Consider the following 23682-nt stretch of genomic DNA (forward strand, 5'->3'; position numbering starts at 1 on the left):
TAAGACGTTTATATTTTTTGTGCATGAATGTAAGATGGGCAGATACCTTGTTAAGGCAACATCTTCTACTCCATAACGGACAAATGAAAATGAAACAAATGTCGGCAAAAACAGTCAAAACGAAACAAATACGGATATTTTTCAGCTCAATAAAAAATCAGCTGTGAAAAAAAAGGAGTTCTTTATAATAAGTTATTTAAAGTCAGCTCTATTTTTAGCTGTTAATGAATTATCAAACTCCCTCATCGGCAATTTACAGCAATTTGTAAAAGTTACAGGCTGTGAAAACTATGCAATGCTGGAAGACATAGCATGAAGCAAGAACATGGAAATAACTTCAACGAACTTCACTATTCTATAGCAGAAGTAATTGAAAAACCTATTCTGGCAGATGTAGGGAATAGGTCAGCATCTGTTGCAAGGTCATTTAACACCCAAAACCGATCTAAGACAAAATTTCATAACATATTGATTGATAAGCATTTGAGCAACCTAATGAGAATAACTGATGAAGAAGTAGATATAGAACATTTTCCATATGACGATGCAGCAAAAATATTCAACTATTTTTTTCCAAGTCTATTCGCTTTTTTTTTAATTTTTAGAAATCTCACTTAACTTTTTGAAATCTCACCCTGTTTTTGAGAAAGGGTGAGAAATTCTCTAACATTTTTTTTTCTGTAATGAAAACACTGATAATAGGAAATAAATATTATAAGAACTAATAATTGCAATTTTCTGTCAAAGTAACTAAGATAGAGTTGATTATGGGCAACCAATTACCTTTGTGTCTTTGCATCTTATTTATAGCTTACTCAGCCATTATTGAAAAGTTAAAATTACAGATCAAATTTTTTAACAGTTTTTATTTTTTATACTGACAGAAATAATAATTAGTACCGGTTGAATTTTTTTTCCAAAAATTAATACTGGAGAAAGGCAACTACAAGTTCAATAGTTAAGAGTTTTTATTTATTTTTTTGATGGACACTATCAAACTTCTATTTTATCAAAATAATCTACAGATAGTCAGTATAAATTAGAAAAAAATACAGATTTCCTAAAATTTCAGTGTCCAGTTGTTTTCCAGTTGAAATTTCAAAAAATAAATAACTTACGCATCGAATGGTAAGAAAACATCTTTAGATCCAACATCTTCTGGTGTTTCAGCCAAGCTTCCCATCAATGAATTGGGACTATCAGAATGGTCCGAAGAATCAGATCTGCTGAAGGATTTTCGATATTCTTCTTTGGCATGCTGATGAAATTACAATTCAGAATAACTAAATAGTCAAAATGGAAATATCTACACACCTAAAGGAAACAAAATACATACTTGAAGCATATGCTCTTCTTCAAGCTCTCGCTCCACTCTTGAATACACTTTTCTAAACCTAGGTGAGCATGATGAAAAGCTACTAAACAATGAACTTTCATCAGGATCCTCCAACTCTTCAGAATCATCAAGGTCATGATGACTGTATCGGTCTGTTCGAGCTTCAAGAATAACAAAAAAAAATTACTTGAACCACATGAACATTAATGAGCTGAGAAAATTTTTTTAATACATTGTTACTCAAAATGTAAAGTATAAAATAAAATTACAACTGTAAACTAGTTAGCTTGTAGAAAATTAAATCTGACATGCATTTTCCAAAAGCAAATAAAGAAAATCCTAAAATTTTCCAAGCTTGAAATTTCGAAGAGTATGAGAAAAAAAATCTTGGACGAATCCTTATCAGAAAAAAAAAACTTAATTAAACAATCATAAAAAGATAAAGTAAAAACAAAAAGTGCTGAAAATTTTAAGGATATTAAACTAAATAGATTTGAAAGCTAAGGAAAATCTGTAAGCTTAATGTAATTTTATAGTTAAGTAATACAGAAAAGTTAACACGGAACATAGACATGTAGAATTGGCCTACCTTAATGACATCTGAAAATTATAAATATAAAAAAAATCTCATGAATTATATTAATTCCTTTTTTTTTATTTTAAAAATATATCTTTTTGATCCAATTATTTTCATAATATTTTGTTATTTGATTTATAATTCCAAGTTATAAAATTAGAAGCTTTAAAACATATTAAGTAGTGTGAACATTTTTAAGTTATTTTTCTTTTTAACATTTTTGTTAAAAATTCTAACTAGCATTGAGAACAATAAAAAACTCTTTATTACTATTAATATCATATTGAAATAAGTTTGTAATTTCTAAGCAATATAGTTTTGATTGATAATAAAAAGAAATTTTCAAATATTGACAAGAATTGAACAAGAATTATTCACATTAAAATAAAATACTAAAATAGCATGAAGTATTCATAACTAAGAACCATTTAAATTTTAATACATACCATTACATAACCTCCAACTATTATGGAAATTCAGCAGTTTCAGTCGTAGTGGTTACAAAAGTAAAGTAGTGTGAACATTCCAAAAGTGGTGGGCAAAATATTGGAAAAATATTTTGCCCACCACTGCCATTTCTGCTTTAGTTCACTACCATTGAAAAATATATTTTAAACAAACCTCAAATGTTGGAGGCCATTACTTACTGTCAAAATAGCTGGTATCTTCCTCAGAATCAAGTTGAGGCACAAATTCAGCTTTCTGACGCAATAAAGAATTCCAGTCTATCTCATCAAAAAATATATGATCTTTTACTTCATGAGCTCCACCAGAACCAAGGCGTTCCCTGGGATTTTGTTGAAGCAAAAGGGAAATCAATTCTTTGGCATCATCAGTGGCTGGCCACTCATTGTCTGAAGGCCATTCAATTTCATCTAAAAGTAATTTTTTTTTAATTAACAGATATCAAAATAACTATTTTTGTTACTCAGTTAAATAAATAGATTAAAAAGTTATTTATTCAATTAGTTATGAAAACTTATGAAATAATTTTATATTTAGTCAAAAAATCAATAAATACTAGGAAAAAAATTCATTTTTTTTAAATCAATTTTTAATACAGATATCAAAACATAGTTAAAATTTTATATTAACCAATTCTACAAGAGTACATATCAAAACATAGTTAAAATTTTATATTAACCAATTCTACAAGAATACAAGTTAAATTTCTCACAAATCTCCAAAAAGCAAATAAAAAATGGACAGCAAAAACCTTATCTACAAAGGGTCATTTTTTAAAGATGTAAATTTCAAAAGAAAAACTTTCTTTATAGAATTACTTTGCGGTACTTGGTTGCAGATTCTTTTTCTTATATAGCTGGAAGAGCAATCTTTATGATTCGAAAGCTTTATGCCTTATTTCAAGAAAAATTCTAACTCTAAGTTTATTAGCAAACACGAGAATAATATGTTATACAAAGTAAGGTAATTTTACATTTTTAATTTAATTTGTTACATTTTGAGGAAAGTTATACAAAATTGTCCAAGCAGATAAGTTTGGAAGAAAAATTTCACTTTTATCAAGTAATAGTTTTTGGTAGTATCTCAAATTCCTAAAAGAATTGCTACATTTTTAAAAACAATCACTTCTAAAAAGAGATTTTAAAGAAAACAGAAGTCATCATAAAGTGATATTTTCAAAGAAGTTTGAATAAAAAAATAATGAAATGCAAATCTGAATATCACAGCAGACAACCTACCAATGAAAGAATCAGTAAGAGTTTCTCAGAAAAAAAATTTATGAAAAAAGATATTGTCTACAAAAATAAATTCTTTACCTACCAAAAATTGTAATTAAAATAGTTTCCTTCTTTATAATTCAATTCTAATTCTTTACTAAAAAAATCATGGATTGCTGATCTAAAAAAATCTTGAAATCCAGACTTTATCCTGAGCACAATCACCCCTGCATTTGGGAATCCAATGTAATAAACTGTTTGGATAAGAGAGGAAAATTTGCACAACAAACCTATGCCTTTCAAGTCACATTTATGAGAAAATCATGGACATCCTCAAATCTGATCACTCAGTTAAATCAATGAATAAATTCTGAGTTAATGCCCAGAATGGGTGAATCCCTGCAAGAAAGCACTAACAAGTTTCAGACTCAAGACAGGCTAAAACTACATGTCAGAACATCTGAAAGTCCTCACATTGAATGTATCCCAGATGTATAGTTAGGCTGTCAAGAACGTTGAACAACTCCTTACGTGCCCAGCTTTAGAACAAGAAAAGAAGAGCCTGAGAGACTTAATGATATTGTCCATCTACACTAATAAGTCAGAATGATATGAACTGCTGCGATCAAACTCAACTCTTCCTAATTTTTTGTTTGTCAAGATTGTTTGTTTGTAAATATTTGATTTGTCTTGTCTGTTTATTAATTTCTTTTTGTTTGTTGTTTCTTGTATTTTTTTTTGTGAAGTACTGAGATACCTGATCTATATGGATTCATGATTCAAAAATAAAACAATAGGCAATAAAAACAGAATAATTAAAAGTTTAATAAGGATGAGAGTTAAGATTTCTGTTAACCATCAATCTCTTAGGGTTTATTAATATTCCTTCATTTTAATTTAAAATAAAATAAGGATTAAAAAAAAAGAGTTTAGCAATGAAATTTTAAAAATAACAGTACATGATCAGTTCTTTCAAATTTTTGTTTATTAGAATTGAGCTTGATTCAGTTCAAATTCCATCAATGCAGTTTAATATAATTTGAATTTTGCTCTAAAGTAAAAGTATACATTAAAGTATACTCTATTAAACATTGAAGGGTTACATTACATTAAAGGATACTCTAAAGTATACATTCCTAAAGTTTAGTCACTATAAAATGAGAGATTATGATTAAACACAAGAATTTTATTCTCACCATTTATAACATGTGCAAAAAGTTCCTCAGGAGTATCACCGAAAAATGGAACACAACCTACAAGAAACTCATAGAGAATAATTCCCATTGACCACCAATCTACTGGCTTCCCTGAAATACATTATAAGAAGCATTAATATTAAGTAACATAATCAAAATAAACTTTAAAAATTTTTTGACCAAGGACGTCACATATGGAAATTTCAAAGAGGAATCGATTCTTATCTTAGCAACAGTGACAAAAAAAAAAAACTTGAGTTAATATTTTTTTTGTGTGTGAACGCAGTTAATAAAAGAAGTTGCTAAATTTTTGCAACTGAACGCAAAATAGTTGCTTTTCTCAATATTTAGGCAAATTTAATCGCTTTAGTAGTCCTTTCTTCAAAATAATTGTTTTATTAGCCTTTTAAGTTGTTAATGGCGGCCCTGAGATTTTTTATATTAAATAATTTAGTAAAAGTAACATATATATTAAATAATTCAGTATTATATTAAATATTTTTTTTATTAATTTATAGTATTGCGTGGAAATTTTAACTGAAATAAGCATAATATCAAAATTTCAATCTACGTTTGTCAAAATTTTTGTTCATATAATTAATGGACTACATTAATATATACTATGCTATTTAATGAATACATATTTAAGTATCAAATAATGAAAGAAACATTCCCTCAGGAAAGACCTATGCCTATTGTCATTGCTCGGCCATCGCTTCTCCATCTCATCTTTTGGATTGCATTGGTGCCTCTGTGAGGCAACTGATGAGCGATGGAGGACTGTCTATGACTTGCTGATGCGACATGATCTTCTGTACTTGGTCTAGAGCTCTAGGCCAAGGGGATAAGCAACAACAACAACATAGCCTTATGAGTAAGAAAACAAACCTAAGGCAGAACTTTCTTGGCCTAATTTGAATTTCTATCAAAATATAAAATATCATCCTCACCATAGCCTTGTCTTAATATCACTTCAGGAGCTATATACTCAGGAGTTCCATACACTTGCTTATCAGTGAACTGTTTAGTTTCTCTGTCAACATAACCTTCATACAAGTTGGTGGCCACTTAAAAAACAAACAAAATACTTAGTTTCTTCCTTCACAAAAGTTCGAAGAACATTTAGAATTTATACTTACAATTCATCAACCCAACTTTTGACAATCCAAAATCTGTTAATTTAATATGACCCATGGCAGTAATTAATAGGCTAAACAAAATAAACAGTTGCGTTATTTTCTTTTAAAGAAAAGTATTTAGTTTAAAACTAGAATATGCAGAAAAAACAACATAAAACCTACTTGTCAGGTTTTAAATCCCTGTGAACGATTCCATAGCTATGCAAATATTCGACAGCTAGAACAGTTTCGGCAAAGTAAAAACGGGCCAAATCAACTGGTAATGGTCCCATGTTCTTCAGAAGAGTAGCGCAGTCTCCTCCTTCGACATACTCCATTACCATGCACAGGTGTTTCTAGCATAGCAAATAAATCAGAAATAATAAATGAATAACCAGTGTAAATCTCAATTAACAATATTATTAAATAAATTTAATACATAAAAGAAAAGCTGCCTTTTCTTTCAAAATTAAAAAGAACTCTATATTTTTCATGCTCAAAACTATTTTATAATGAGTACAACTCAAGAGTATTTAAGTTTATGAATTTGAGGCAACAGTTTTGGAATGCAATAACATTACTTACATGGGAAAAATACAGTTATTGGGTAATATGACTCTCTAAAATGACTACTTACACTTACAAACTCTAGAATTACAACCAATGAAAATAGATTTAGAAATAATTTCTTTTAATGAATAATAAATGAAGTTTACTTTCTTAAAATTCATTTGTCTTAGCATGAATATTCTCTAGAACAAAAGATTTAATTTAGCTGTAATTTTTTTTTACACATAAAATTTATTAAATATAAAATATATTAAATGATACCCCTTAAATATATTGACCAACAGATAAATTTCAAACAAAAAATCATATTCTAAGCTATGCATTTCATTTCATTTATGTTGCTCTATTAAAAATTTAAAAAACAAATTTTTTAATACAAATAAGTACTTTTCATTTCTGTTCTTGCATACAACACCTGCAGCAGAGACGTTAAAATTAACTTTAAAATAAATCTAAGTTTTAAGAATACGCAAGCAGTTATAAGCAAAAAGTATTTTTAGCACAAAATTATATTATACTTGAATTTGCAATAGCATTTTGAAATTTATTTATTACATGCATTCATTTATGAACTAGTAGATCTTCTTGTAATTCATTACCTCTTACAAAACTATTTTGAAACATAAATGCATGTCAAAAGATTTTCTTACAAAATAATTTCACAGATATCAATTTCCTTAGATACTTCAAAAATAAAATATTTTTAACTAAAATTGAAAAAAAAAATTGTTTTAAAAATTATTTAATGGCACTTTTAAATTTTGCAGGCATGTCAGGTGTAATGAATTGCAATACCCAGCATGACCTCATTATCTTGAAATCTTTATCAGATTTAACCTGTCTTTGTTTCTAGAATGGTTACCAAGTAGGAATTACGTGAGATATTTTTAACATTTTTTGGGAAAACTTAACATATTTTAATACCTGTCACCTCTCAAGTTCAAACTACATTATATGATCATTCTAATTTTAAGAGAATAAAAATAAAATCAAACAACTGACACATATTTAATTTTAGTTCTTATGCGTATCTCATAAATAAAAGCATTTTTAAAAGAATTAAGATAAAAAGGTTTCAAACTAAATAATCAATAATAATATACCTTTGTTTCAAAGCTACAAAACATACTGACAACAAATGGATTATCAGTAAAGCTCATAATATCTCGTTCAGCATATACTTGTTCTACCTGATTTCTGAGCATCAAATTATGCTTGCTGATTTTTTTCATGGCAAATCTGATCCTCGACTTTAAATGTCTCACTAAATAGACAGCCCTAAATAAAAACAGAGAATTGATATTAGCTCAACAAAATTGTGCATACGTTATTTCAACATTGCTATGTGTAAAACCGTAGGCAAAGAAATTATGACATTATGTAAATTTGCTATGTTAGAGATAATAAAAGCAAATAAACGGCTGCAAAATTAGAAGTTTGACTTTATTTCCCCAAAAAATAATCTTGAAAAAAAAAAAAAAAAAAACTACAATGGTGAAATTTGAGAGTTCTCCCTCTTCAATTTGGTAAATGCTCAAAGATCATAGGTAAGAATAAAATAGCGTGGGAAATACTAGCCAGTTAACAAAAATGTCCTTAATTAAACACTCTTAATATCATAAGATTAAAAAAAAAATTGGTTTTGACAATAAATTGATTTTGAGCAATATTTTCGAATAAATATTCAATGAACTCTATTATAATATTTCGTTAAACTGATAAAATTTTAGTTTAACTTAAAAATATATAAAACATAAAAATATAATAAATTATAAATATCTTAAGGCTTTCAGAAGACATGGAATTGCACTGAACCTGAATATCAGTAATTATGTGTACCATTTTAAACTAACCTTTCAGAAAAAAAAAAGAAAATAGGATTTTTAGGCACTATGAACTCAAACTAATTACTTCTTAGTTATTGTTTAGGCATTTAAATTTTCCAGATAGATAAATTTTCTGACTTTGCCTGTTCTCTGAACACACCACATAATGAAGACAAATGCATCAAATTGTGTAAGACTGATGTTAAAAGTTAAAATACGTTTTATGTAGCTTTCAAGTTTTACACAATATCCTTGATAAAAAAAATTAAATAACTCATCATTCAAAAGTATGGCCCATATTCAAAAATTTCACAAAACTAGGCATATGCTTACAACCAACCTAAAAAGCATAGTCAGTAAGTATGTTTAAAGTTGAAAAATGACATACAGTTTGAACAGAGACAACCTTGAGCACCTAAATCTTTAGCATGGCCAGGGATCTTAAAACTAAATGTTTAAGCAGATTATTAAAATATAAATACGTTTTTAAATTTATGTAAATAACTTTTTCACCTCAAGAGAGAGCAAAATAATAAATTCATCCATTTTTTAAAAAAAAGAGATTTGAATGACTGATGGAGAATTTTTTTAAAAAAGAAATTCTGAAGTTTTTTCTGGTTTGCCTTCCCAGTCAAAACATCTCCCGAAGTTTGTTTTAGCAAAGAATAGAATTAAGACTGCATTTTTATTATGTGGCTAAATGTTCTCTCGCTGTGAGAAATAGTTCATACTCTTTGCCAACTCACTGCAGGTAATACTTTTTCTGCTACTAACTTTACACTATTTTGTATCGAATCATCTATCAAAAGAATAAAATACTTCTGTTCTGAAATGTCTTTACACTTTAAACTGAAAAATTGATTTCTTTGGAATATAAAGAAATAAGTTCAGACATTTTTTCCTAAATCTTTCACAAACACAGAAAAACAATGAATATACAACTTGGTCCTCAAAAAAAAAAAAAGAAAAAATTGAAATATTTCTCATATTAACAATCTTAGCATGAATGAAGACATCACTCATAAAAGAGATATCATCCGCATATGCTTCATCCAAAAAAAGCTGTTTTATACTTTTTTTTCCATTATTGTATCAGACATTTTAAAATATTTTTCAACCATTTCGTTTGTTTAGTGTTTGAGATCGAATGGAGTAATAAGCTATTAAGTTTTGCTTTGACTTACATAGCTTTACTTTTAAATGACTTTCCCAAAGATGTGCTTTTTGAAAGCAAATTGATGAAAGTAAAACACTGACTTAATAATTTCTGAGCTGCTCATGTGATAAGATATGTTCTACATTTAATTTCCGTTAAGCTAATCATCTCAGAGGTGATTTTTTTTTAAATATGTATGTAATGGCATTGTAAGTGTCATAAAGAATAAAAATGAAGAAAAACTATGAAAAAGTGTGATTAAAAAAAAAGAGCCTTAAAAAACAGGGAGTTTGCCTTATGTGGAACTAAAGTAAAGAAATATGAAAGAAGGGAACATCAAAATGAACTATGAAACAAAAGTTTAAAGTATTTAGGATAGGATGAACTTTTTCGGATTGATAATGTAAGAAATAAAAGGCAAAACTAAACTGCCAGTAATATCTTCCACAATAAGCAAAGAGCTCGAAGACAATATTCATGGTAGCTAATCGATAGCTGAAAATTAAGTAATAGTTTGTTCTAAAGAATAGTTTGTGAGTGCATTTTATGTATTTTGCTCATGTTAAGCTATTTCAAATATCGAATTGTCTAGTGTTATGATACCAAGATCTGTGGGGTACATGATGAAAACAGGATGTATGAAAACAGGCACATACAGTATGCTCTAGATCAAATGAAATAATTTCTGTTCTGTATCAATGGATGAAAAAAATTCAACTTAATGCAGGTTTTGATTTTAAAAAATCACTATAGTAGAGGTATTACATTTAAAAATGCAACCATTTAGTTCGAATTAACATTCATGTTTGACTAATATCTTGGCTCAATGCGAGTTAATTTTCAGCAAGATATTTTCTTTTTTTTAAATTCAATTTCATTAATTTCCTTTAAAATAGCTTGCGCGAAAGCGTACCTTTAAAAAAGATGTTTAAAAGTCAAGCTTTGCAAGAGTCTAAGCAAAACTTAACTTATTACTCCATTCAATCTTAAACGCTGAATAGATTAAAAAGAAAAAGGTTCTAACAAGGAATTAATGATAAACTTAATATCCTTGAAGAACCGAAATTGTTGATCTAGAAGAAAGCTTTTAGGCAAACTATGAATAGGTTCCTTGATTCATTTGCTTGTTAGAAAAAAAGCTTAAGAAAATACTTTAGCTTGAAGTTCTGAGATTAGACACAAAAGCTTGACAGGTCAGAGCATGTTAACAAATCAAATTTTAAAGCTTAGAATGATAAACAATTAATGACTAAATTATGTACAAAGTATATAAAAGAGAAATAAATGATGTTTAATTACAAAATTAATTGCATAAAATTAACTGTAATAAACTGGATAAGGCCACATTAAATTTTTTTTCAAAACACAAAACTAAAGTTTTGTTTTGCATGTGATTCTCTTAATGTATTATTTAAACAATTGTTAGTTCAAAAATATATGTCTTAAAAAGAAAAATGAATATGTTTTTCGGCGCAGAAACAGATTTTATTGATGAGTTATAAAGAATAGCTTAAAAACTAAGTCTGTAAAAGGAATAGAACTATAAGAAATAAATAAATGTTACTGAATTCAATCTAACATCAATAATTCAGATATATGCTTGATAAATATATATTTGACACATATAATACTAGAGACAATATGTAGTAATACAAGGGCACTAAATAAACAGAAAAATGTGTTAATACAACTCAAAAATATTCTTGATGAAATAGGATTGAAAGAAAATTACATACCCATAAGCCCCATTGCTTATTAATTTAATATTTTCAAAGTCACTTTCTGATGGAGGTTTTGATTTTGGAAAAAGTTCTCTACCTGTTTTCTAGAGGGAAAAAAAATTTAAAATTAGAAAAGTGCAAGCATCTGAAGCAGTTTTTTGAAAAAATAAATTATTGAAATATATTAGCAATTTTTCTTTCCAAGTGGATAAATCATTTCTAGATTTCTTTACAATGATTAACATTTGATAATTTTTTTTTCAATTGATTCACACTTAAATGCATAAAAATATCAATCTATAAAAAGGTCTTTTAGAAATTTAAATTCAAAAAGCCCATATACATTTAAATGCGGACAAAAAAAAAACTAACTAAAATAGTAAAAACTTTGTCATATTCACTGTGATTGTTTAAAAGCTTATAACATGCAATTACTTTTTAAAAAAAGCTATTTCAAACAGTGTCAATATTTTTGCTTTTTCATGATTTCACATTTTGCTGAAGTCCCTATGTTTTGTCCTTCTCCTCTTCTGATGTACCTCCAGATGTTGTATTCACTTAAAATATTTCTGATTCTTCAGATTCACTAGATATTGCAACATCATTGCTCATAATAATTACTTCCTTATTAGTAATATTTTCTTTTGGATTCATTAAATTAGCAAGTTCTTTCGAATTTCATGGAAGTATACACATCTACGTACACATTATGTTTAGATCTTTAGGAATGGATGATTCAAGCAAATTCTTTTCAATGACAAACTCTTTCCCTTTAAAGGTTCAAGAAAGATTAGAAAAATTTGCAGAAATAAGGGGAAAAAATCATTATTAGGTGATCAAATATTTTTTAAAGTCAAGGGCCACCAAAAAAATAAATAAATGCAGCTAAAAGAAGTTTTTTTTTATAATATTAATATGATAAGAGATTCAGATTCTTAAGAGATTTGGAATTTTTCATTTTGAAAAATTTGTGTTATCAAGGTTCAACTATAATCTATTCCATGTGTAAAAGTCGCTAACTCTTTCAATTGGTGAAATTTGTGTGCATTTGGTGTATAAGTTGGTGACTAAATTCACACTGAGTAAATACATGATTAAATTACAATTGTCAAGGTTGAATCTCAACTGCTCACTACAGTTTAGACATTTAACAGGGTTGCCAATCAAATTTGGAAAACAAATCCCTATATTTCCTTAAACATTTTATCATGGTGCGTAGTCAAATGTCTCAACAAAAATAAGCACCTTAAAAGCACCCAAATAATATTTTAAAGCATTTTATACATTAACAAAATGAAAAATAACTTCCAAAGACTTTACATGATCATGATAAAATAACTAGTTTCAGACAAAGAAATTTTCTTTCTTTATTATATTAGCCATCATAAAAAGATCGAGATATTTTTCAGTTCAATTTCAGAGGATGGAAAATGAAGCCTGAAGTTGAGAATATTTTGCAAAATGCAACGGAATTGCACCTGAGAGTGCAAGAATCTCACTCGATCCAGCATAGTTGATACACATGCAGACACCCAAGTATTTAATCAAATATGTAATATGATTGGCACTATCATACATTACGGACCGGCGGTAAGCCAAAGTGTATTGTGGTTGAATGAATTGTGAAATAGAACAATGAATAGAACAATGTAAAAATCAATATGGTAAAGAAAAAAAATCTCATTTTCGAAAAGGAAAAATTAAGCACTTTTTAAAAACACACTATTGAAAAAAAGCACTTTTAAGGACTTTCAAATAACGAAAATAAGCACCTTTTAAAAATGCTACGCACCATGTTTACACACATGTTAATTAAGATGAAACACATAATCACAGTGATCATGTGTGAACTATATTAGGATAACTATACTAGTTTTAATCACAGAAAAAACTTAGAGAAATAAAGAACAGTTAAACATACTTGAAAAAAATACCAAAGTAAATAAAATAAAATGGTATAGCAGACTTATCTTTAATCATCCCATTGATTGCACTTTGAGAAGTTTATATTTTTTAAAAAAGAAAATAATAAATAAATTCACAGTATTTTCCCAGTTTATGAGGAAAAACTCAAAATTTCCAGCATTTTTCTTAATTTAGATGATTCTTAAATTCCCTGTATTTTACAAGTTTTCCCAGTGGCAAGGCAACCCTGTTTTACTTATCATTTAACAAAAAAAATGCAAAGAAAAAAAATATAATTAAAGAAGCAAAATAAAAAAATAAATAAGTAATCACCAAAAAAAAAAATTATTGAAAATTTATGTAACTTTTTATTTACTTTTGGTCATGCCAAAAGAATGTAGCTGAAATTTTAATGAGCTATTAATATACAAATTGCATTTTGAGCAAAATATTGACTTTTTATTTAATACCTTATAACTTCTAATAAAAAATTCACATTTTAAATGAATAATTCCACAGCATCTATTTATTCAAGCTTGGTCAAATCTTAGATTCTTGCACAGTTAAGAGGTATCAAAAAGAAAAGAATGGAAACAAAAAAAAAAAAAGAAAAAAAGAAAAACAAAAAAAATTTAATATGTAATAATAAAAAAAAGAATAAAAACCTACATTTCTAAAGACAAAGAATACACTGTGAGAAACTTCAAAATATGAGAGAAAACCTAGGCACATAATTTTTAATTATTTATTACATTATACCTTGTATTAAACAAATATTTCATGAATGATAACAATAATAAAATTCATGAGCTAAAAAAATAATCTTGTAAAATAATATATAAACAATTATGAGAAACATACTGTTAAATAATCAATCTGATCTTGTGGGTCAAATTCATTAGCCAATTCTTGACTTAACTCTGAAATTCAAATAGCACTTTAAGAATTTTTAAAATATTATACATAAAACAATTAAAAAGGAATAGGAGTCATTAATAATATTCTTAATTTTCATTAGATTTTTTAAAAAAATTATGAAACTAATTCTTGCTAAATTAAAAATGAGTGGCAATTATAAATAACTTGTGATGTAACATTTCTCTTATCTAATAAGTTAATTGCTTCCATTTTGCTATTACAGTCGAACTCGTTTATGACGAGCTCGGATTTAACGAGAACTCGGATTTACCGAGAGAAACGAGAATTTTTGGTTGGATCAATGTTAAGTCTATGGAACAGAAGTCGCTTTGAACGAGCAAGACCCGGTTTTAGCGAGCAATATTTTTCTGTCTTGCAATCTTTTTTCTCATCTTTCTAGTCTTTCTGTCTTATCTTTTTTTCAAAATGATAAAGAAATGCGAGGGAAGGGGGTTAGTTGTCATTAATTAAGAAAAGTATTTAATTAAATTAATTAATGTAATTAAAGTAAGTAAGTATTAATTAAATTTTAAGTATACTCAATCTTATGACCTCCCAAGCCCCCCCCCTCTTCTGGTTGCACGCCTGTCTTAAGGACCCGTTTATTACGAGCACTCGGATTTAACGAGTACATGTTACGGTCCCTTTGTGCTCGTTATAAACGAGTTCGACTGTATTATTAAGCATAACTCACCATGCACCAGCCCCAACAACTAACCCATTCACACCAATTTTTTTTACAGCTTTCCCACAGAACTTTTTAAGTAAAGTGTCATATAAAAATGTAAACAACTAATATACTATTTAATTTTATATTTAAAACAAATATTTGCATGCATTAAATAATACTTAAACACTTTAGTTTAATTGTAAATATCAACAATCTATTTTAGAATTATTTATAATGAATCTTATTTAGCATAGTACTCAACATTTCCTTTAATTCTACAATCAGATATTCATAATGTATATTTAATACCAGGTTCCTCGCTGAAAAAATGGAAATTTAAATAAAAAATCAATTGATAAAATAGGGTGCATAGTCAAATCTTTCAACAAAAAATAAGCACCTTTTAAGTACTTTTTAAGCAATATATACATAAACAAAATGCAAAATAATTTTCAAAAACTTTACATGATCATGATAAAATAACTAGTTTCTGACAAAGAATTCTTTTCTTGATTATATTAGGCACCATAAAAAAAATGAGAGATTTTTCGGTTTGACTTCATGGGGTGGAAAATAAAGCATGAAATTGAGAATATCTTGCAAAATGCAGCAGAGTTGCACATGAGAGTACAAGAATCTCACGGCACCCAGCTTAGAACATGCACAAGCAAACCTATAAGTATTTCATCAAACATGTAAAATGATTGCCGCTTTTGAATAATACGTGGCGAAAATTAACATGGTAAAGAAAGAAATCTCATTTTTCGAAACGACAAATTTAAGCACTTTTCAAAACTACCCAATAAAAAAAAGCACCCTTAAGAGCTTTTAAAAAAAGAAAATAAGCAGATTTAAACACTTTTCAAAAACACTACGCGTCATGTTAAATAAAAGCACGTTAGCGATACTTTAATTTATTTATTTAGAAAAAAAACACAAAACAATTAAATACAAAAAAGCTAAATAATTTTTTTTTAAATTCTTACCAGCTAGAGGATCCCTATTTAAACCAAGTTTGTTTATGATATACTTGGGAATATCTGTTGTCACCCCTTGTTGAACTTTAGCATGTCCTTCAGCAACCTCCAGTAACCGATAGAATTCTTCAGGATCAAATTCCTAAAAAAGTAAAGTAAAACTTTTACTAACAAAGTATTCTAAGTTTGATGAATTTTATTTTGAACTCTGTTTCATAACATTAATAAAGTCTATAAATAAATATAATTTTAATCTATGTAAACAATTTGGGATATCTAAGTTTGTTCAACTTTTTTAAAATCATATATTTCCAAAATATTGTAAAAAATTTCTTCAGGATACATCTTATAAATGCAAAGTTCATCAAGCAAGAAATTAAGAAAAAAAAAATAAATTAAGAAAAAATGAGAATTAAGAATAAGAAAGAATTAAGAATTAGAACAAAAAATTATGAAAAAAAAAAAACATAATTAAAATTGAATAAGTGATAATGTACAAACAAACAAAACTGTTGGTGGCTTATCAAGAAATCAAATGTTTGACACACAACCTTTTTAAATTGAAATAAAGACAATTCAACTGATTTTGTAAAATTTAATTTTTGGTTAGTTAAAATAACAATGAAAAAATTTGCATACCTTACAATTCAAAACTTTTCACTATTAAATTAAATATTATTAAAAATTATTTCTTTTAAAAAATATCTTAAGATAAATCAATTTTATAATTGCATATAAACATTTTTTGGTTTGCTTAAAAAGTTCTTGAAACATTGCAAACTATGCAAAATGTGATAATAATGCAACATACGATTTTTATTGTGTTTGACATGCTTTGTTATGCACTATTGCCAGTAATTTTAAAAATATCAATTGTTTTAAAAATGAAAAATGTTTGTGAAAAGTCTTGTTAAAAGATAAAATATTTTTTAAAAGGATCCTCAATACTAATGTATTTTTGAATTCGGTTAGTACTTATGATAATCCAATCTATAAGTTGTTATTGTAAGTAATAAGATAAAGATGATGACAAACATTAAACCACTTACTAAACATTCCAAAAGGCGAGCAGGGCGTGAGATAATAACCAATAGCTTCTTAATTAAACCTTTGAGATATTGAGCAGCTCCTGGAGACTTTTCTTGACACTACAAAGTTATAAATGGTATCATAATGAAACATCAATTGCCAAAAAAATTATTTTTATACTGCTAAGACATTAGCGTTTTGGCAGTAAAATGTGGTATAGCTAATTTTACCCAAATTTTAAAACTGTTCACGAATATTATAGTGAATGTTATTTATTATACGAAAATCTAATACATTTATTTAAACTCCAATTTACTTACTTTTATACAAAAAAATTTTTTTTTACATATTCTACAACTTTAGTTATGAAATATCTCATTCCGTCATTTTATCCTCCCTCTATGCATAGAACAAGCTCACAGGATGAAAAATTAGTCACTCTCAGAAAAATTGCGAAAAGCAAAATTTAATTTGTGTTTTTCCTATAATGTGTGATGTTTTTTTTTACAAATATATTATGGATTGGGGCTGCTCATTGAGTTACTTAACCACTAACATGAATCAGCGTGCTTATTTTTACAATCTAGTTAATAAGGTGCGGCCATTTCATGACGAACATGACATTGATGACTCTTTTTTTCAAGATGACAAAAACAAAACTCATCAGAGTGAAAGAATATTCACCTGGTTCAATGAAAATTCACATACCCTAATATATTTCTACGGATCTGCAAAACACTTGACTTGAGCCTGGTAGAAAATCTGAAGAGCCTAGTGAAACAGAGGACCAAACACCAAGTCTCGATTTGGTGGTTTTCATGATCAATCCTTCGGAGAGTGGCTTTTACTATAAGGGATGTACCAGCCATTTATGAAGTTCAGAATACATGATATTAAATTATACTTCCATGATAACTCTTAGGTTGACTAATGTAATAATTTCTTAAAACCTAAAAGTTTCTGTAGTAGAGACTTGCAGATGAAAAAAATAATAAATTAAAAAAAAAAAAAAAAAAAAANAAAAAAAAAAAAAAAAAAAAAACAGTGAATCAAAAAAATGAAAAGAAATTTATCCACAAAATAGGCAAAATTACTATTATTCTTAAATGAGCTTTTATCTTTTTATGCATCATTTAAGATTAAAAAAAAATTGCATTAAAAAAAGAAGCATTTGAAAGACTGTTACAGCTAACAGCCAAAATAAGAATACGAATGCATAAAAAGTAAAACCTGTATTATCCTTAAGTCTTTTCAGAAGGTGGCCCACCCTGCCTGCCCCTTTTTTCATATTCATTTTTGAAAAAAATTATTTCACAGTTTAAATAATAATTATACACTGGTAAAATTATGTGTTTATAGGATTAATTCTGATTACTATTACAAATATTTATTTTGTAAAGATTATTCTCAACTGCTATAAATATTTATAAGTACAGTAGGGAACCGGAACGATCGGGACCATCGCTATTCCGGATAACTGATTTTTCCGGTTTTCTGAATCGCTACAAAAAGCCGTTTTTTTGTTAAACACAACTAAAAAAATTTTTTTTTGGAAATAATCTTAAAAAGAAGAAAAAACGATGAAGTAATACACTAATGATTATTTCCAAAATGATGGTAAGGTGAACATCTTTAAAAAAAAAAAAGAAAAAAAAAAATCCTAAAATTTTATGAGGAAAAAATTTTTTTTTTTAAAAATCGCGGGAAAATTTATCGAATTTAATTCCGGTTTTTTGGTTTTCTGATTTCCGGATAACGGGTTCAGTACTGTACCTCTTTTTTCGGGGCATGGGATATTAATAAATTTTTAATGACTTTAAATTTTAGAATTATTTTTTAAATAGATACCCTTTTTTTTTTTAAAAAAAAAATAAGCACCTTTAAATGTTTATTTTTTTTATAATTATATATATTTATACTATATAATTTTATATATTTTTAAAATTTTTATTATAGAAAAAAGCTTTCAAGTTGTTTATCAATTAATTAGCTTTTTTTTGAAAAAAAATTTATGTACTGAGATTGTCTTTTAGCAATTCTAATTATTTTTATAACCTACAAATTTTTCTTTTGTTTCTATAATGAGAGAGAATTATTATTTTTAAATCTAGACATAAAATGGTATCAGAGGATAAGTTAAAAAAATCTTGAGGATCAAATTAAATTATTATATAACATTACACATCTTGAGAAAATTTTTACTATGTTAAGTAAATTTCTCTTTCCTGAGAGGAAGCCCTCTGCCCTTTCCAAAAACTAGGGAGAACTCAGATTAAACCTCAATTATCAAAACCTCTTTTACACAGGTTACTCTCATAACTGATTCCAATTCCCTTACCCCTTTAGTTTCTTTCCACCTTCTTTTTAAGCAGTTATTATATTGGGATAACTTAAAAATGCATACTTATTTTTATTAACAAATGAGTATTTAAAGAAGTTTTGAAAGATTTCAGATAGTAAGTTCTAGTTTCTTTTTTTCTTTCTTTTTTTTTGTTAGGGGAAAAAATTTAACTATCACCAAATTCATATTGTATTTTTCCTATTTCTTTTTTTCTTTTTACTTGAGAAAACAAATGCATGTGTGTATGAGGGCATTCTTGAGTAATGATATATATATCAACAGTAATAAATGAAAGAAAGATGAACTATATCACCTATATGTTACAGGGTTGGGGTTTTGGACGTCCTAAACTGGTTTTGGACAGGACACGTGGGTAAAACTGTCCTAAACTGGGCAAAACTGTCCTCGACTGGGTAAAACTGTCTTCAACTGGGTCAGGGTTGCCAAGATTTTGCCGCAGGTGGAAAAAAACATGGTAAATACCGGTAAAAACCGTCTTGGCAAAAACAGGTTTTTGCCAAGCAAAGTGGCAAAAACCTATATTTTCCAAAATGAGAGGAAAAAAACACATTTTTTATACAAAATTATTCCTAAAATTGAAATATACTATGAATATAAATAATTACAAAAAAATTAACAAAACTATTATTTCATAATTAAATGATAATGTATCATTTTAGTAGTTTAAAACATTATTGATAGGAAAATTTGTGATTATTCTCTTTTTTCCAGTGAAATGAACTTATTTTAAATTAATACAAATATAATTTAAAGCATAAAATATCTATCAACATGTGTAGTTATTTATTGTACAAATAATAATTTTTTATAATAAATAATAGTATTATACAAATAATAATATTTATTTCTAAAAAAACTTTTATTTTAGGATTCTAAAATGAAAAGAGATCAAAAATTTTCAATCTTTTAAAAATTATTACCCTCAGGTATATTATTTATTAATATGTTAAAAATAATTTTTTCATGTAATGTATGAAAATTATTATTCCTTATGATTGATTTAAATTTGTTTCAAGTATTTTGTAATAATATTTAATCAGCAATTTAGATAATTTGGTTTTTGCCGGTTTTTACCAGTTTTTGCCACTGTCCTGGCAAAAAAAACCTTTTTGCCAGCAAAAACTCCAACCCTGAACTGAGTAAAACAGTCCTCAACTGGGTAAAACTGTCCATAACCTTGAACTTTATTAAAAGATAAAAATTCTATAGCTGTAACCATTGTACACATAATAATTACATGTCTCAATAAATATTTGATATTTTTTATACAATTTACTTTAACTTATCAAAAGAAAATAATATAATAGAAAAAGGTTTATAATTTTTGAAGCTCCATAATTCATTGAGCAACAAAAGTGAATACCTAAACCTTTAAATATAAATATGCTTTTAATACTGATAAATAATGTTTTTGCATAAAGATAAATAATGCAATATAAAAAAATAATATATTTTTTTAAAAAAATACTAAATTCGTTTAAAAATTATCCTTTTATTTTTCACATTATTTTTTTAAACAATTTTATAATTTCTGGATCACAGGATGATAAAAAAGACATCAATTTTTAAAAAAAAAATTTTTTTTAAATATAAATATATTAGTTTACATTGAAAATACAAAATAACAGAAAAATGTATTAACAGTTTTGAAGGGCATAACATCAGTTTCAGTTACTGACACTGGTGATGTATCACCACTATGCTAAAAGAATTGAACATGAATGAAATAACAGTATTCTTGAATAGTACTATAGATAAATAAACCTGTTCATGACTAACCAAGCACTTAGTCCCTAATAGCTTAACCTGTATGGCAAGGTCCAACTTCAGTTATGTACTATTGAATTAGAGGAACTTGATTACTGATAAATCATGATTTTGTTTAATGTTTAAATTGAAGAGTCAAACAATATTAATAAAACATTATACTTTTAAACACAAATATTCTGTAGTAGATTTAATTATCAATATGTTATTAGTTCTGTGTTTATTTTACCTCGTAAATATTGTTCAGATAAAATTGTGACATAATTTGAGTAAAAGGGTTTTGGACAGTTTTGGACAAAGGGGTTTTGGACAGGACGGTTTAATCCAGGGTTTAAACCGTGGATTAATCCATTCTGTCCTAAACCTTGCCAACCCTGATATGTTATGCTACTAATATGATGGAAGAAGTTTTTTTTACATTTTGGGTTACAAGGAACTAACACAACAAATAATAATTTTAGCTAGTTAGTGGGTTCTATTTAAAATGTGCTGTAATCTAGAGTAGGTTTTAAAATATTCTTATATATATGGTAGATAGGGAAGTATTTATTTAAATATAACATTTATAAAATATATATTAGAAAAAATATATGCTTAATTTTGAAAATGAATATCCAAAGTAATCTAAAAATTTTGATTTCCTGAAGTAAACGACCCTTGTATTCTCTCCTTGGCTCTAATTACTTAGAATAAGGAAGGTCTTACAGATATTCAATTCTCACAGCTACGCACAATATAGAAACATTTATAGAAATGTAACTGATTGTTGAGATAAAAAAAAACTTAAGACATACATTCTCTTAATACTAAGCTTAAACGATAAACCAATGTAATTATATTATATGCAATAAAAAACTTATGATTAACACAAAATTTTAAATTCCCATATAAATGATTTCTACTATTCTAATTCTATTATACAACTATTTCTGATGTTTTATAATTCCTATGAAAGTCTAAAGGTAGGGACATCTTAATTAGCTTTATCTATTTATTTTCAATTTGAGACAAACAAAAACTTTTCAATTTAAAAAAATAATTTTTCCTTTTCAAATTTTTTATCAGAGTTTTATTAAAATAAAAATATGCTTTAGCATTCTTAAGTAAATGCACAAGAATAAAAAAAACTAAATATTAGAGCAGAAATTTGATTTACTTCGACTAATAGTCTTTCTAAGTTTTCAGACATCTCATAAAAATATTGTGAAGTTACAATTTGGTTCTGAGATTGAGAAAGACAATCTTCAGCCATTTGAATGACTTGGTGATGAACAAAGCGAGCCACTGCATCTAAGGAATCACTATGATCATAGTTCCTGTGTTCATTTAAAAACTGATGTAATTTGTCTTCCATTTGCTGTGTAGCCTTTAGAAAATACAAGAAATAATGAGAATGTAAAACAATAATAAGTGTCTCAAACAATTCATAAATTAATAGTGTTTATACATGTTGAATTAAATAGTTTTATCAGCAAAGCTTTTAAACAGAAATATTACTTTTGGCTTAAACTAAACATATTACCAGCTTATATATATAATGGCTTTGAAAAATATGGTACAATCGAAAAAACAAATATATTTTACGATTTTAATTTACTTTAAAGTGTTACTTTTTATGAAAGTATAAAAAATACAACTGTATACTATGAATGAAAAAAATATTAAAAAAACTTTGACCACATGGAAAGTTTTAAACTAAAAAATATACTGAGAAATAGTTTTTTTAGATTCAAATATCTTTATTTAATTCAAAACTCAAAAATTAAAGTATTTGGCATACAATGCCTAGATTATACAATAATATATATTAAAAAAAACTGTTTAAAGTAAGAGTTTCATTTAACAAAATATTCATCAAACAATAAAATAAGTTAATAAAAATAAAATGCAAGTGTAAGAAAAAGCTGTTCAACGAAAAAAGGAAAAAATTTTCATAAAATTTTTTATTAATTTAAGTAATAAACAATCCATCAATTTTAAATAGTTTTTCAAGACTAATATAAAACATAAGTAAAAATCAAAATTGCTCACTTTAGGAAACCTTTCTTTGTAGACATTATTCATAGCTACAACTTCACTATCAACACCAGGAGAACGTAAAGGACTAGAATAAAAATCATTGCTATCACTCAAACTACAAAAGATAAAAAATGACATACTTTCTAAAAAAAAAATATCATTAATTTAATTTATATAACATTCGCTAAAACAGATTCTGTAGCTAATAACTTGAAATAAAATATTAAATTAATGTGTAAGCATATTCTTAAAATAATTATAATGCACTTGTATTGTTTTGAAAACTTTTAATTAAAAACAAAACTATCTGTGTTAATTTAAAGTTTACAATTATTAGTTTTTAATCATTAAAAAAATGCAATAATTAATATGATAAATATGATGATTAAATTTAACCATTTGAAAATTTAAAACACTTAATGTGTATAACTTTGTATGATTCAGAAAGCATTTTAATGCAAACCCCACATGAATGATTTAAAAATCACTTTAATGAGATTTTTGACACGTGATTCTTAAATCACTTTCATGTGAATCACAATATTTGTTTCATAACTCACAGAATCTGAAGAACTAAAATGTACCTATTAGCGGCTGAAACATTACTGATAAAAACCTGAACATTATTGATAAAAATACTATTGATCTTTATTAAAAATTTAAAAGAATGAATAGCTAAGTATTAAGGATATTAACAATATTTATCTGTCATAATAATGAATGTCAAACAATGATTGCATTTAAAATTTGAAGAAACACTGCATATCGAGAGGTAACTAAAACCATGTACAAGAGTGAAAATTATTTGAAAGAGATTCAGACCTTCCAAACATTAAGGTGACGATAATCTGGT

General features: G+C 26.7%; 1 protein-coding gene across 5 annotated transcripts in view; it reads right to left on the reverse strand.

The window, feature by feature from the left end:
* LOC107436375 (microtubule-associated serine/threonine (MAST) protein kinase dop) overlaps positions 1 to 23682 on the reverse strand; it is a 59712-nt gene that overhangs the window by 8550 nt on the left and 27480 nt on the right. For all 5 annotated transcript variants that reach the window (XM_071182393.1, XM_016048072.3, XM_016048073.3 and 2 more), the window contains 14 exons: positions 22842 to 22914; positions 21967 to 22176; positions 16702 to 16800; positions 15662 to 15794; positions 13949 to 14007; positions 11198 to 11286; positions 7583 to 7757; positions 6093 to 6265; positions 5931 to 6001; positions 5742 to 5858; positions 4792 to 4902; positions 2561 to 2788; positions 1337 to 1497; positions 1119 to 1258 (listed from right to left, as the gene is read on the reverse strand). In XM_071182393.1, coding sequence (XP_071038494.1) covers positions 1119 to 1258; positions 1337 to 1497; positions 2561 to 2788; positions 4792 to 4902; positions 5742 to 5858; positions 5931 to 6001; positions 6093 to 6265; positions 7583 to 7757; positions 11198 to 11286; positions 13949 to 14007; positions 15662 to 15794; positions 16702 to 16800; positions 21967 to 22176; positions 22842 to 22914 — 1839 coding nt within the window. The remainder of the gene's footprint in view (positions 1 to 1118; positions 1259 to 1336; positions 1498 to 2560; positions 2789 to 4791; positions 4903 to 5741; positions 5859 to 5930; positions 6002 to 6092; positions 6266 to 7582; positions 7758 to 11197; positions 11287 to 13948; positions 14008 to 15661; positions 15795 to 16701; positions 16801 to 21966; positions 22177 to 22841; positions 22915 to 23682) is intronic.

The sequence above is a fragment of the Parasteatoda tepidariorum genome, chromosome 6 (assembly GCF_043381705.1).
Source record: "Parasteatoda tepidariorum isolate YZ-2023 chromosome 6, CAS_Ptep_4.0, whole genome shotgun sequence".
NCBI lineage: Eukaryota > Metazoa > Arthropoda > Arachnida > Araneae > Theridiidae > Parasteatoda > Parasteatoda tepidariorum.